We start from the raw sequence: 14,771 nt of genomic DNA, 5'->3' as shown, positions 1-14,771 counted from the left end.
TAAATATCACAGAGATTGCATATTTGTTATATTTGCTTTAATTAACAAAGTAGCGATAGCAGCGCAGTGCTGTTCGAACTAATTAAGTTATACTTGTTTAAAATACTAATGGATGTACCGTCAGCAACACAAGTCGATCACTTTTTATTTTACATTTACATTACGTAGTGATACGTCTTTAAGTACATAATTTTGTTGCCGACTGTACGTACACGTCACAAGACAGTTTGTATCCACATGGTCTACTATGGAGTTGAAATGAAAGAGTAAGTACTATTTTATGGTTTGTTCGCTTATTATATTTAGAAAAGGAGTGAATGAGAAAAGTAGATGTCCTAAAGGAAAAATAAATTGTAAATGACTGCTACTACCCAGTTGAGAGAGTCTGGTCAAGTTAGTCTCATTTTCTAAAATTGTTTTTGCAATCTGCTTATAGCTCTCGTAAGCGCCAGTTTTGCAGACTTTCTACGTGATTCATGACTCTCATTTGACATGATGTTTGACAGAAAAGGCTGTATCTATAGTAGATCATGTGTTACAAACAAAATTCTAACAAATCACAAACATTAAAATAAAACTCTTTACAAAATAATGTCCACAACTAATATAATTAAATATAATCTGTATTTTACTCTTTGAGCTAATATAATACAATTTACTAACAAAATATATTTTATCTAACCTTGCCAACTCGTCTAAAATAACTTAGTTTGTCAAAATGGCTGCCCTGAATATGTCACAATATACCGATAAGTGGCCATTTTCAATATTCTGTCTACCTATTTATTTGAGATGACGGAATGACAGAATGCTGCTGGGGAGTTTGTTTAGCAGTTGTTTCTTCCACAACAAGAGCAGTTATGAATCGATAAAGAGTGAGCGAATTTTTATGCTGTCTTTTGTATTAAAAACCTCAAAAGTGCTACTTAGTGGCCTAGTTTAAATAAATGATTTTAGATTTTGGGAGAATTGCGTCTATCTCCATCCAAAATATGTCATAATCTCTAGTAATTACTAATCTCTAGTGATAAAATATTGAAAAAGGCCTTAAAGTCTGTAATCAAACATTATATACAGAGTTTCGTGTCTGTTAGTACGGTTTGAAGCGATATAAGGTTTTATCAAACGTCATTTAAACTAATTCCTTGTCATACCTTACAAACAAGTCAAGTATAAACGATGAGTTTGAGTTACGAGCAAGAAATCGATTTTGTATTGCAAATGTTCAAGTACGCAAAAACATGAGAAATGGGGAAAAAGAAAGTTGACAAGCGAGTCCAAATGTTGTGGAACTCCTTGCCGGATTCTTCTTTATAAAAATGACATTCTAGAAAAGCCCAAATAGTCATTAATACTAACGTTTCAAAAGGTCCTGTGTTACTTAAAATTCGATTCGATTTGAGACATTTTTTACTCTGGTTTAATGACAACTGATTAAAAGTACAGTTACCGCATTTAGAAGCTTAGTTAACCTAAAATAGGCTCTGATCTATATCTAGTATTAACTTACATTGAGCAAAATATGTGGTAATAAATACTTGCACTTCAATTGTTAAGGTAAACAATCTTGGGGCAAGCAATCTTAGGGCATTTTGTATAAAAATTTAACGCCATTAAAATACATTTTACAAAAACAATGATTGTATAAAAAGATACACCAAGATTGTTCAACTTTTTTTAAGTACCGTCACAAATTAGTTTGCATTATGTTAATTCAGAGTCTTGAGGTCGTATTCTAGTACGACTAAGCAAATTATCTCTGTTACATGTCATGCTGTCTTTGTCACTCTCAAATGAAACATAGAGACAACTATACATGCTCAAACGTCACTAAGTAAATTACCGTTGTTGCATCCGGTCTGGCTTTCAGCAAAACTGTTACAGATTTAATTGAGATTCTTCAGATGTCATGATAAAGTTAATTAAGTAGAGATTAATAAGTCTACCAAATATGTCTAACGTTTAGTATTTGGTTATAATACTGTGGTATTAGATCACGCGTTATTTGTTGAAATTATGTCAATATCTTGTAAGTGTCCAAGGAACCTACCACCATGTCACCAAGTAAGACTGTTATAATCGTAGAAGTGAGATAGCACAATATATTTAAGTGCGGTGTCTCTCTTTCACAACTTTTACATTAAACCTGGCGATAAGTCCCCTAGTTAAAGGGTTAAATACCAACCAGTGGCATTATTTCATATAAATTCGTATTCTATTCTAACAATAGTCATTCACTTTCGCACGAATACACTATTCCCATACGATTTACAAATCATTATATTATCATTTACAAAAGATTTACAGGGAAAGATATACTTGTAGTATGACGTCACTTCGTGCAAACATACATACACTATAGCAATGGTGTCTATAAGGTCTATTCGACCACGTCAAGTGAGGCAGTGGCAGGTGTGCAAGCCCCTGTCGGTGCCCAAATTCCCTTATTTACAATGGCCAATGATTTAATGGACATTGCACTTTATTCCACTGTCAAATTTGAACGGAAAATCAATACGGGGCGGAACACTTGCTTTCAATGCAACGGATTTCTAAGTGCTATTTTGTTGGCAAAAAGTAAACCAATAGTATCAATAATTAGAAATCCATTTCAAATTTAATCCAATTTTCATTAATTCTTCGGCCATTGTGAATATTTATATTGGGGCCCTTGTGACTACTATGTGTGCTACAGTGAGGTGACGGTGTCCAGGTCTTCGTAGCTGCGGAGTGAGTCCGGGGGGCGGAGGGCGGGGAGTGGCTCCACGTCCACTGTGTCGGTGGGGACCTCCGCCTTGTCAGTGAAGCTTAGGAACATCTGTGGGTACAATACAATATAATATTAGAAAGGTAAACAATAAAAAAATATCCGTTGTTCGACAACTTTTGCCCGCAAGTTTAAAGAAATTTTCCTTTTTACTTATAAAGGTTTTATAAATACAGAAGGTTATGCAAAAACGATGAAAAATAAAGCATGTGAAAAGGTTTGTAAGAAATATTCATAAAAGAGTGTTATTCTATGCCTAATATATTGTAGAATGATATTATAAGTGAAAGTGCGTTTAAATCAGTCGTAGGTATCGTTAACTGCATAAAGGTGACATACATATTGTCGGAGTGAGCTGTGTAAGTAGCACAATCAGCGGTGAGTTGTATGTTTGCTTTGAACGTTGCTTAGAACACGATTGCATGTTGCATTAAGAAATGTTCATCATAAATGATTTGACAGTGACCTGTTCGAGAGAGCTCTGGTTGATGGTGTAGTCCTCGATGTCACACGTGCTCTGCAGCTCCGCCATCAGCCGGAACACGTCGCTTAGACGAGTGCGGATCTCCTTGTTGTCAACTGGAAGAAAATTAAAGATCAAGAATGGTGGCATAAAAAAATAGTACCATACTAGGTTTTCCTGTATCATGCGGTGGCGGGTGGGCTCTCTTTTAGTCCAGAAGACCGTTAACAGGCATCATCAAGATATACCGAACCTGATAACGGGCAAGGGAAACAAGACATGTAATTAAGTGTAAGGTTTGTTGAAGGGTGCCCGTGATGTTTCCCATGTATGTATATGTTTTTTGACAAGGGTAATGTCACCCAATTTTATTTTTTCTGCGCATGGTCTTAAGTCAACTAGCCAGTCAATTTTTTCGAACATATTTTTTCAAGCTTTCTGTATACTAATTGTCCCATAAATAGGAAGATTTTTTTCCTATTCCCTTGTGATACATGTCTGTGTTCAATTTAATTATACGTCTGGACCGAGATGGGTCGATATTTATAAGGACAATGTTTCAAAGGAGACAATGTTTTAGGCATATTTAATGCGGTATTACGAATAAACTGGTATAATATAGTGTGTTACCGGTGACGGTGGCGGGCACGAGGAAGTGCAGCGTGTGCTGGTGCAGCACGCGCAGGCTGGCGCCGGGCGCGCGCGCCTGCACGCCGCGCCACGCGCGCGCGCCGCCCGCGCGCCCGCGGCACTGCACCAGCCAGCCGCCGCCGAACCTGCCCAGAGGGAATAATGCGTTGAATATTTACGTAACTGTCTCGTGGGAAAGGCGGACTTTGCGCTAAAATTAGAATTGTCAGTTTAAAATGTTGCCAGACCTTTGGGCAATTGAGTCAGAAACAGGCAGAGCGCGCGACCAATCCTGGGACTCTAGCTTAGCACAGGCACAGGAAGGGCCCGGGGTGGTTTTAGTCGGAGAATCCTTCTTATTTCTACGCCATGACCAGGGTTCAAGTCCAAGTCATTAGCGAAAAAAAAGGCTTTTGAGCAATTTGGGTAAGTTTTCAATCTTATTTTTTGTCCTTAAGCTGTGTCACGAAACAATGAACAAACTCAAAATCTTGAACAATGATCTCAGTAACAAGTAAGATAGCTGCAAATTCAAGTCACGGAAATATAATATTGTAAACTACCTATGCCAGTACATTTGCGTATAGTCTCCATGGTCACTGACCTGTTAAGGCACTCGTCTAGCGGCGCCAGAGCGACCAGCGCGCCCCCCCGCAGCAGCGCGACCCTGCGCGCCAGTCTGCGCGCGTCCGCCAGCGCGTGCGTGGACAGCAGCACGCCGCGCCCGCCCGCGCGCGCGGACAACACGCCGCGGGACACGCAGCCGCGGGACACTGGGTCCATGCCGCTAGGGGACACATGGTTATAGATATAGTTATAGATAACAATCAGGAAAAAATGAGAACTAGGTACACTTGCGTAAGAAAGCTGCGATATTATACAGACTTTCAGAAAATTTAAAAAAGAAACCATTTTTGATTGTAGGTAATCTAGTTACTGACATAAAGGTCACTAATCTTATCAAGTTATCACATCGAGTTAGTTTTTGACTAAAAAACATCAACTTAAAATCTATACGTAGGTAAAATCTAACAATCCATATTAAACCCTAGTACAAACCAACAATGTTATACCAATTTTAAACCTTATCACAATACAATAAAGTTTATAATCTCGTGTTGCTCACCTGGTCGGCTCGTCCAGCAGTACGAGCGGCGTGCGCGCCATGAACGCGATGGCAGTGCAGAGCTTGCGCTTGTTGCCGCCGCTGAGCGTGCCCGCCAGCGCCCCCTCGTAGCGGGACAGGGAGAACATCTCCACTGTGCGGCTTATCACCTGAGAAGAAATATACATTCAATAAGAGACATAGTAACAGCTGAGTATTACCTTTTATGTGTCTGTACGGATAGCCGAGTGGTTTAGGTCACCACGCCAAACCCACTGAGCGAGACCTCTCGCCCCATGTAGGACAAGCATTGTGTGTGATCCACGAATGCTTGTTCTGAGTCTGGGTGTCTTTGTGCATGTGATTTGTATCTTTGCAAAACCTTGCGACACAAGGATAAAATCCCTTACAGTGGGAGGCATTTTTTTCTTAATTCTCCATAATTTCACTATCACAATTTGGCCAGCAGTTTAAGCGCAAAGAGGACAAACGTACACAAACACGAATGTCAAGAACAGAGGGTAAATTTAATGAAAAGCTAAGTATAATAGTTTATTGAGGTTTCCTGATCTGTTGCCTCTAATAAAAAGAATATAATTAAGGCTAAGCACAGCATCCATGTTATAAAGAAGTAATTAATTAAGTTTGGTTAACCTAAGCCATTAAATAATTTCGTTATTTTCTCACCTCTTCCTGATCTGTGATGCCTCGTAGTCGGCAGTAGAACTGTAAGGTCTCTGTGACTGTCATGAGCGGGTCTATAGCGTCCGACTGCGGACAGTAGCCTGTAGGGAATCGGGTTTATATATAAGTACTGGAAGATGTTTCACAATGTATGATCAAAAATCTTTGTTTCTTCTTCGAGGGGTGGGTGTACCACGTGATGTCAGAGTTCAAGACTACTGTTGGCGGTTGACCCAACACATCCTTGAATGGCAATCTGGCGTGCCGGTTTTCGATAATGTTGCCTTACATCGTGGTGGCTAGTGATTATTAATTCCCAATACGCAGACAAATACATTGATACCGGGACTTTAACCTACAACCTTCTCATATCCAAAAAGCCTGTTTTGCAACCATATTAAATTTATATTGGTGCGCTAAAAATGATAGCTTAAGAATTAAGATTAGATTTCGAATACATAACATTAACACTAAGTGGAAAGTTCTACCTCAGGCAGTTAACATGTATTTGACAACATGAGTTATTTTACTATGACCCACATTGCCTCCCTGGGTCATAATGTTGGTTACTCACTGATGAGTCCGTTGCAGAGCTGCGTGGCGGTGACCAGCTCGTTGTTGAGGTAGATACGCCCAGCAGTGGGCCGCAGCTCGCCCGTCAGCATCGAAAACGTCGTGGACTTGCCCGCGCCGTTCTGACCCAATAACGCAGTGCACTACGGAGAATAATAAGCTAAGTTTACATTGATTTAAGATGCGGAAGGGAGAGGTTGAGCGACAAATTTCATCACACAGTGTATTGAGAGTCATTTTGAACCTCATTTACTTATGATATGTTTCTTTTACAGTTTTGCATAGAATTCGAGTTTCCATTAAATGGCGAAGTTTGAAACGAAGTGATATTTTTAATAGACATAGTGAAAGAACGTCATCGAAAAATGTCTGTTTACACTTGAAATTGAACACATATACAGGGTGTCCCAAAACTCAACGATAATCTGAGACCGGATGAAAGGCCAAGTGATAACAGATCAGGGAAAAAAATCTGTTTCAATTTTTTGAAAAAAAAAAAAAAATTTTTTTTCATTGCATTAATTTATAGTTTCGAATAATAGAATCGTTGATGAAGATCCCGGAATTAAAATACTCACAGCGAAATTGTCATATTGGTGATCACAGGACTTAAAAATGCGACGAGGGATGTCGAATTTCAACTTTTTAAATGTCTCTTATCGCTGAACTGAGTGATATGGTTTTTTTTTATATTTTTCCCTGAACTGTTATCACTTGGCCTTTCATCCGGTCTCAGATTATCGTTGAGTTTTGGGACACCCTGTATATCCATTAATAAAACCTCTCCAAGATAATTCCTGGTTGTTCAAAAAAACTTATTTGGCATAACATTAAAAACAACGAAAATTAGAAAAAACTTCTTTTGCCTTAGTCCCTTACCTGTCCTGAAGGTATCCCCAGAGTGAGATTCCTGAGCGCCACCCGGGGCCCCGTGAGTGAGGGGTACACCTTGCTGAGACCCTCGCACTGCGCTACGTCACTAGCGGGGTACACGATGCGCTGGATAGAGCCCTTCTTGCCCTCCGTGTGGATGAAGCCTGGTTACAGTCATTTGGGTTATACTTTAGAAAGATGACATAACACTAAACTGAAATACAAGGTGAGAAATGGTTTGTTCGAAATCCTATAATCGTATAATGCTGAATTATGCTTCCATTTTACCTTAAGATCCGAATATTAAAAAAATCTTTATATTTTCCAAAAAGTCTTTATATTCAAATGAATCATAAATAAAATATCTCATTTCACGAAAATTTTTGTGCGTCCAATATAAAATGCAAGGCACCCTGATTCACCACCCGCATTCTAAATCCTCATGTTGCGGAGAAATTTTGATTTTTTTTCACCCTACAAAGGGTTGTTAAGTCTATTATTAAGAGTGGGTAGTGACCTCTGTTGATGTTCCCGATGGTGTTGACCCTGAGCGGCGCGGGGTCGAGCTGTGTCCGCGCGGCCCGCACCCGCGCCCGCTCCGCGCGGACCTCGCCCGGCTCCGCCTCAGCGGCCGGCAGGCTGCTGTGAGGACGGAACCTGGACAAATAGTGATGTCAATAATTATTTTACCTGTGACTATGTGCAAAAACCCCAAACCTTAAAAACAAAACTTCATATAAAACAAAAGACTTTTTTGGGGGAAAAAATATTATGCCAGAGAATAGAAATTTCTCTGGCCATATCAGCAAGCAAAGTGTAAATTAAGTCCGCTTTTATGTACCGCAATAGGGTAGTGACAGTGAGCAAATATTTTGAAGATTTATATTTTTTATGGTAGCTTAATATTTGTAAATGTGAAAAAACGATCACATTGATTAAATAAATCATGATTATTTAATATTTTTGAGAAAAAACATTCCAGAAATACTGTCATTAGTCACGTGACAACGAACGCCAACGGCGCGTGACGTCACGTGTTGCAACACAAAACAAACTTGACATTTGACAATATCCATTTTTAAGATAATTTGTAAAAACTTGTTATCCACTCAACCAAACAGTTCTTTGTTTAGCATATCGTGACGTAACACGAGTCGCCATGACAGTTTGGCGTGTTTTTTAGCCATAATGTCAAATAGTTCATAAAAACATAAAATATAATATGTTACAGATTTAATTTTACTGAAATATTCATATTTCAGCTAAATTAGACCATAAGGCACACGATGAATGAGTTTTTTAAAAGTAGTCAACTACCCTATTCATCACAATTGTAGTACGTAAAAGTTTAAATTAATAAATAAAGTATAGTAATAATTCCACAAAACAGAAAATCTCTAGCAAGAACTGAATAAATTAACATTTTGAAACGACATTCAATGAAGAGATATAGACACAGTATTGAGTACAGAGGCACAGACCTGGCCAGCAAGACTTCGAAGCAGTCGTACTCGATGGCAAGGTTGAGGGCCATGAGGGCGGTCCCGACCACCAGCAGGTACAGGTAGTGCGGCAGGACCAGGCTGGTGTGCAGCGGGTCGCGGTACGTGTCCATGCCGAACCTGCTCAGCACCTGTGGGTACGAGATACGTAGGAGGTAGGTAGGAGATGTTCTTATGGCCTTTTTCATATTTAAGTTATTGATTTGGGTTTCAAATGATTTATAACAGTCCTGTTCAGTAAATACAGACGCGTGCAAGTAAAAAGTTATTTACCCATTTGAAATTACCTATACATATACTCATGCATATGCAAAAGCCGACTGACTGATCTGTCAATGGAGGGCCTATGAGGGTTAGAAACTTAAAATTATTATAATTTATAATGTGCACTTAGAAAGGATTTTTGACAATTCAACCCCTGCTGGGGTAAATCGGGGGTTGAAAGTTAGTTTTAGTATAGACGATAGGAAATTTCCAAAAGATTTCGTTTAAACGTACTAATCTCTGTAGAAGCTGAACAGGAAATGATAAAATATGTTATGATCCGGACGTACCTGTGCTTGTATGGTGTTCTTGGCGATTTCCAGCATGCCGTCGCCGAGCGCGAACTGCGGCGCCAGCATGAAGATCTTGTGCAACACGTAGCGGGCGTTGTCCGTGGCCTAGTCAGATAGCAATCAGGTATGAGGCGGGATTCATAATAGATCAATAGATTTATACTATTTGTTTAAATGGCAAAAATAGGGGATCTGACAAAGAAAATACGTTTTTAATAAAGACGGGAAACAGTTTCTTTTTCTCCAATACCCTATTTTACTTAAAAAAAGCCTGTCCGCAGATGGCAATTAAGATTTTCATATTGAGGAGCTCGTAAGCTATAACCGCATAAGTGATTCGATCACAGGTTAAGCTATGCTTGACGCGGTTGGTCCGTGGATGGGTGACCATCTTTGTCATAACGAGTTCCTCCGTGTTTCGGATGGCACGTTAAATTGTGGGTCCCGGCTGTTATTCCTACATCTTTGACAGTCGTTACAGATAGTCAGAAGCTGAAAAAGTCTGACAGCTAGTCTAACCAAGGGGTATCGTGTTGCCCAGGTAACTGGGTTGAGGAGGTCAGATAGGCAGTCGCTACTTGTAAAACACTAGTACATAGCTGAAACCGGTTGGACTGGTAGCCGACCCCAACATAGTTGGGAAAAGGCTAGGCAGATGATGATAATCTGAATCAGATTATTCTAACTGAAATATGGAATATGAAGCTTATATAACTTCATAAAGGAATATAAAGAGTAAAAATCTGAACATTTAAGATAACTGACCTCAGACTCGGAGATGATGTCGAAGATGAGGAGTATAGCGATGAAGGAGAGGCCGACGAAGGCGTTCCCGCAGAACAGCACCATGGTGGCGATGCTGGGCTCCGAGAACAGCTTCTCCGCCACGTGCACGAAGCAGCCACACGCGTAACTGTAGGGTATAAAGACCTTTATGCATTGTCCTAGAACCTTATCCTAGGTTTTACAAAATGAGTTTCGGAAAATCTATAAACAGATTTTGACAACTTCAGAAACTGTCATTGTTGCAACTATTTAGAAAGATCACATCGCCATGCACCGACACAGCCGCGGATGATGTAGCATGGTGGTTACTCACTGAACCTATACTTTCGAACTGCCAGATCCGACATTTTTGGTTTCTCTAACAAAATCTCTAATTTGCCTTCCACTCTCTCTCAATGCAAAGAAGGAACAATAAATTCAACCACAAAAACTGTTTATCCCTTAAGCATAACATCAAGACAGTCATAGTACATGGAAATCCGCTTGACGTCACGTTTCACTAAAGTTTGTTGTTGTAACTTCTGTTTACAGTTTAAGAGATATGCAAAACTGAGGGGGCAGGATCATGTCCAATTTTGGCGACACTCGAGATTTGGTTGTCTTTTAGTTGCTCACTCACCCGTACAGCACGAAGAGTATACATATGGCGGGCAGGTTGTTCCGCGCGACGAACACGGGGAAACCGAACGCAGACATCACGGCCGCAGTGATGCACATGTTTATCACTATTATCTGTAAGAGAAACACATGTTAAATATTTTATGCTGAAGCTAGAAGAACCATACTAAAGGTTTTATGTTGAATATAGAGATACATATTTTGGAACATCACTATTTGAAGTCCTTGTGTTATAAAATTGTGTTAAACTGTTTATCGTGAATTATAATTTTATGAGGGTTTTTGTTTTTAATTAACACGTTTTAAACAACCACTGTGTCTCACTGCTGGGAAAAGGCCTCCCCCAAATACTTCCACGATTCTCTGTTATAGGCCTTATGGAGCCAGTATTAGGAGAAAAAAAGATTATTTTCAAGTTTGGAGTATTAAAACCTTAAGTTTATTATAACTTTTTGCTGTATTATTCCTCTAAACTTGCAAAGAGTACTCGTAAATCTCATCCCGCTCACCATCATGTCCCAGACGAGCGCGGCGGCCCAGTACAGCAGCGGGCTGACGCCGCACAGCAGCTGCAGCCGCTTCTCCTGGCTGCGGCGCGCCGCCACCAGGTGCGAGGCCGCGCCCGCGCTCACCAGGCTGTACGCGATCAGCACCAGCCCCGAGATGCCCGCGTCCGCTATGTGCTGGTAGCTAAGGACAAGATCACAAGTATTAAATAAATATGTGATGATGCTGGAAGCTACATACATCATGAACAGCTTAGCCTTTTCCCAACTATGTTGGGATCGGCTGCCAGGCTAACCGGATGCAGTTAGGTACTAGTGTTTTAAAACGAGCAATTCTCTATCCGACATCCTCAACCCAGTTACCTGTGCAACATAAGTAGCCGCTAGTAAGAATTTTTGGCTTATTGTTAATCGTAACGACTGTCAGAGATGAATAAATAATATACAATTTATGACATACATGATCACCTGTCTAGGAATGGACCATATCAAACGTAACTAAAATTAAGACCGATCAACTTGTGCAGTTGAAGATAAGCCGTGACTTGTAGAAACAATACATAATTTAAATTTAAATATATTATATTTTAAATACATTAAAAACAGTTTTTTAATAAAATATATTATATCCATCTTCTGCCAAAACATCTCAGTCTTTAAAACCACTTTCCAAAAACTACATCCATACTCACACGGTAGCCTTACTGATCTGTTCTTTGGAGATCTTGAGTGGGTGTGTGTAGGTGGTGATGTTGGCGGCGGGTGTGTGTGTGTGCGCCCGCAGTAGCGCCGAGTTCACCGCGTTCAGGTACGCGGGCAGCGCGTGGTGGCCCTTGTTGTTGTACCACGCTATCAGGCCTGTCAGGTTGTTCTTGAGGGCTGCGGAGTAGCCGCCGTATCTAGAGGTAGAATAAATAATGCAGTATAGGGACATGAAAGAGGCATGTGGGACAATGGGGATAGGAGACCTTTATTAAAAAAAATAAGAAATCATTTACTATCAGAATTTTAAGGCCCATAGACTTTTCAGACTAACACAGATATTTTATACCACAGTTGTTTAGTAATGGGACATTTTAAGTTTACGATCGATAGGATTCCATATCTTAATCTTATCTGAATTGACTCTTTTGTAAACGATGCTTTTTATGTTCACTCAGAAGAACCTTTTAAAATGATGTTTTTTTATAAACCTGTTTAACACCAGTCGGTTTTACTATCCTAAGCGCAAGGCAAGATTTTATTTAAATAACAGTTATTGGAGAAAGACCTCCGCAGCACTACTATTACCATTTTCTCTCCTATAAAAAAAGTTTAAATTAATTACTTATATACATATTTGTCATTCGCTGATTACCTCTTTTCTATATAAATATCATGTGTATCGACGAGCCAGTGGTTGAGGGTGTTGACATCGGGCAGGAGCAGCAGCTCCGGCAGTGACTGCGTCTGGTTGGCTGTGACGTCACACTGCTGACTCCGCTCCCCGCACTCGCAGTGGGGGGAGTCCTGTAGTCACAATAACATTAAGTATATAGTAACTGACAACGATTTCAAATGTTTGTTTGGTAACCTAAAGATAAAGATATGTTTATTTGCATGGAACAAACCTACACAGTACACACTTATATTAATATTGATATTATATTCCATATTGTAAGCGGAAAGACAGCGTGCTGCTGGGAAGTTTGTGGCGCCGTTTCTTATCTCAGAGCAAAAATCAAGAAAGTGGTGAAGGTTGGGCGAAACTGGGTGCTGTCCACATGTTAAAAGTGTTACTGAGAAGCCTTTTCGAAATAAATGACTTGATTTTTGTATTCGATATAAGTGAATGGAGACACTATCTAAGAAAAAGTCCTAACCTAACCCAAAGAAAGATGGACAAAGGTGTTTGAGGAATTCATTAAGAAACCAGCAATCTCTTTGCTCCTTCCCAGGTATGTTAGCAATTAAGTAAAAAGTATAGTATTTAAATAGTATCTCTGTATGTCCACTCCATACCTGAGCGGTCCAGTTCCTCCCGTGTTTGTCCATCTGCAGGTAATGCAGGACGCGCTGCGCTAACGAGGGGTCCACGTCTTCGGAGTATATTGAGGGTGCAGATCTAAAAGTAAGCATGATTGAAAATAAACTTTATAAATCATAGATTAGATTAATTAATTTAATTTTACCAGGAGTCACAAATCTTGAACGTAAAATAGCAGCGAAACTGTTGTCTTGTTTTTATAAATACTATAGGCGTACGTGATCAGAAATCGGAAAAGACGGAGAATTTTAAAAGAGGGGTCAAGTCTTTGATCAACAGTCGGATCTTAAAAGCAGGTAATAATATTGAAATCCAACAAAAATATACAACAGACTTCGTATAAAAAACTACTAAGACAAACTTGCTGAAATTCTTATGGGACTAAATGACCAAAATCGGTTCATCCAGTCCGAAGTTCTGAGGTTAGCAATCATAAAAAAAAAACAGAAGAATTCAGGGCTTTCTTTTTTAAGGCAGTTGAAAGAACATACGTAAGAAGGTTGTCTGGAAGAGATTGCTTTTTAGCGATAAGACCGCCTTTTGTACTCATCAAATTTGTTTGTATTGACCTAATTTGCTTTTCCTTATGGTGAACAATAAAGAGCACTTATTCTATCTATCGTACTTACACTAAGAACTCGGTGCTTCCGTTATACAGATGGTCGTTGAGCTTGAGCGCCACCTCGTTGTCCGCGGGCGGCCGCAGCATCGAGAACCCCATCGCCACCACCACGAACAGCGACGGCAGCACGATCAGCATGAACAGCAGCCAGCTGGGAACAACAGCATACGTTAATAGGTACTCTTTGTTGTGTAAAATGAAGCGTAATGCGGTTAAGACTAAGAGTTCCTTGCTTGATTGTATTTCTAATAGTGAAAGTTTGTATGTATGGATGTTTGTTCCTCTTTTATGCAAAAACCACTGATTGGATTTCGACGAAAGCTTTCACATAGATAGTTCATAATCAGGATTAACATAACACATAGGGGTTTTTTAGGTTTTTGTCTCGATTTTATTTTTCCGTGGGATCATCCGTGCGATTTTCCGTGGGATTCGTGGGATCAATCTCAATTGCGCAGCGATAAGGGTGAAGTTAAAGGGAAAAGGGTAAGTGGTAAGAACAACAGTATATAAAATATCTCACTGGTTCCTCCTGTGATGTATGTATCTGGCATGCATGAGCGCCAGGAACTGTTGCCAGGCGGTGCCCTTCAGCGGCCCGTCCGCGGGGAGCAGCGGCTGCGGCGCCCGGTCTGTCCTGATGCTGGAGCTGGAGCCACTCTTCGATGGTGGACCTTCTGGGACTACAAGGAAATTGGACTCAGGATTTCTGTTTTGGTGTGTTTACTTACGATTTTGGGGTGTCCCTAGATCAATTATCGACGGTCACCAATTGATTTCATTAGAAAAAAGCCTCTGAGGCCATACTCCATAGTTTTGTCTGTTGTCTGAAACAGTTTAATGAAACCTACTACGTGTTTCAGTCAAGCGCTTTTCATCTTCTCGATGTCTTGTTGAACTCATGAAGGTAAGTCAGGTCCTAGGTCCGATTTCTTTTTTACCCTTTACCGGTATTTATAAGCGTAAACCTTGTCGCTGACGCGCTACTGACTGACGGTTGAGGCTAACATGCTGACGGCTATTGAGTTATTCATCACCCACACTCCCTGACTTAACTTT

The 14,771-nt window shown here is 40.1% G+C and overlaps 2 protein-coding genes across 2 annotated transcripts in view; both read right to left on the bottom strand.

Annotated features, from left to right (window-relative positions):
- Positions 1–606: 606 nt before the first annotated feature.
- LOC113500248 (ATP-binding cassette sub-family A member 7-like) lies at positions 607–4,231 on the bottom strand. Its single transcript, XM_026880955.1, has 4 exons — positions 4,227–4,231; positions 3,861–4,006; positions 3,234–3,346; positions 607–2,818 (listed from the first exon to the last, which is right to left on the bottom strand). The coding sequence occupies exons 1-4, from the start codon at positions 4,229–4,231 to the stop codon at positions 2,690–2,692; spliced, it is 393 nt and encodes a 130-aa protein (XP_026736756.1). The 3' UTR covers positions 607–2,689.
- A 67-nt stretch (positions 4,232–4,298) lies between these two features.
- LOC113499839 overlaps positions 4,299–14,771 on the bottom strand; it is an 87,302-nt gene continuing 76,829 nt past the window's right edge. The window contains exons 52-67 of the mRNA XM_026880404.1: positions 14,236–14,395; positions 13,720–13,863; positions 13,066–13,168; positions 12,422–12,573; positions 11,757–11,963; positions 11,068–11,248; positions 10,560–10,672; positions 9,920–10,067; positions 9,152–9,259; positions 8,577–8,728; positions 7,613–7,752; positions 7,102–7,259; positions 6,224–6,365; positions 5,653–5,750; positions 4,987–5,135; positions 4,299–4,647 (exon numbers count right to left, since the gene is read on the bottom strand). Coding sequence (XP_026736205.1) covers positions 4,392–4,647; positions 4,987–5,135; positions 5,653–5,750; positions 6,224–6,365; positions 7,102–7,259; positions 7,613–7,752; positions 8,577–8,728; positions 9,152–9,259; positions 9,920–10,067; positions 10,560–10,672; positions 11,068–11,248; positions 11,757–11,963; positions 12,422–12,573; positions 13,066–13,168; positions 13,720–13,863; positions 14,236–14,395 — 2,411 coding nt within the window. The 3' untranslated portion in view covers positions 4,299–4,391. The remainder of the gene's footprint in view (positions 4,648–4,986; positions 5,136–5,652; positions 5,751–6,223; positions 6,366–7,101; positions 7,260–7,612; positions 7,753–8,576; positions 8,729–9,151; positions 9,260–9,919; positions 10,068–10,559; positions 10,673–11,067; positions 11,249–11,756; positions 11,964–12,421; positions 12,574–13,065; positions 13,169–13,719; positions 13,864–14,235; positions 14,396–14,771) is intronic.

This window comes from Trichoplusia ni, chromosome 13 (assembly GCF_003590095.1).
Source record: "Trichoplusia ni isolate ovarian cell line Hi5 chromosome 13, tn1, whole genome shotgun sequence".
Taxonomy (NCBI): Eukaryota; Metazoa; Arthropoda; class Insecta; order Lepidoptera; family Noctuidae; genus Trichoplusia; species Trichoplusia ni.
This window is presented reverse-complemented; position numbering and strand designations above follow the sequence as displayed.

Excerpts from the sequence above, each read along its gene's own strand:
- LOC113500248 (XM_026880955.1), bottom strand. Across the intron at positions 3,347-3,860 it reads CGTGCCCGCCACCGTCACCG|TTGACAACAAGGAGATCCGC; the intron begins GTAACACACTAT and ends ATTTTCTTCCAG. Across the intron at positions 2,819-3,233 it reads ACCAGAGCTCTCTCGAACAG|ATGTTCCTAAGCTTCACTGA; the intron begins GTCACTGTCAAA and ends TTGTACCCACAG.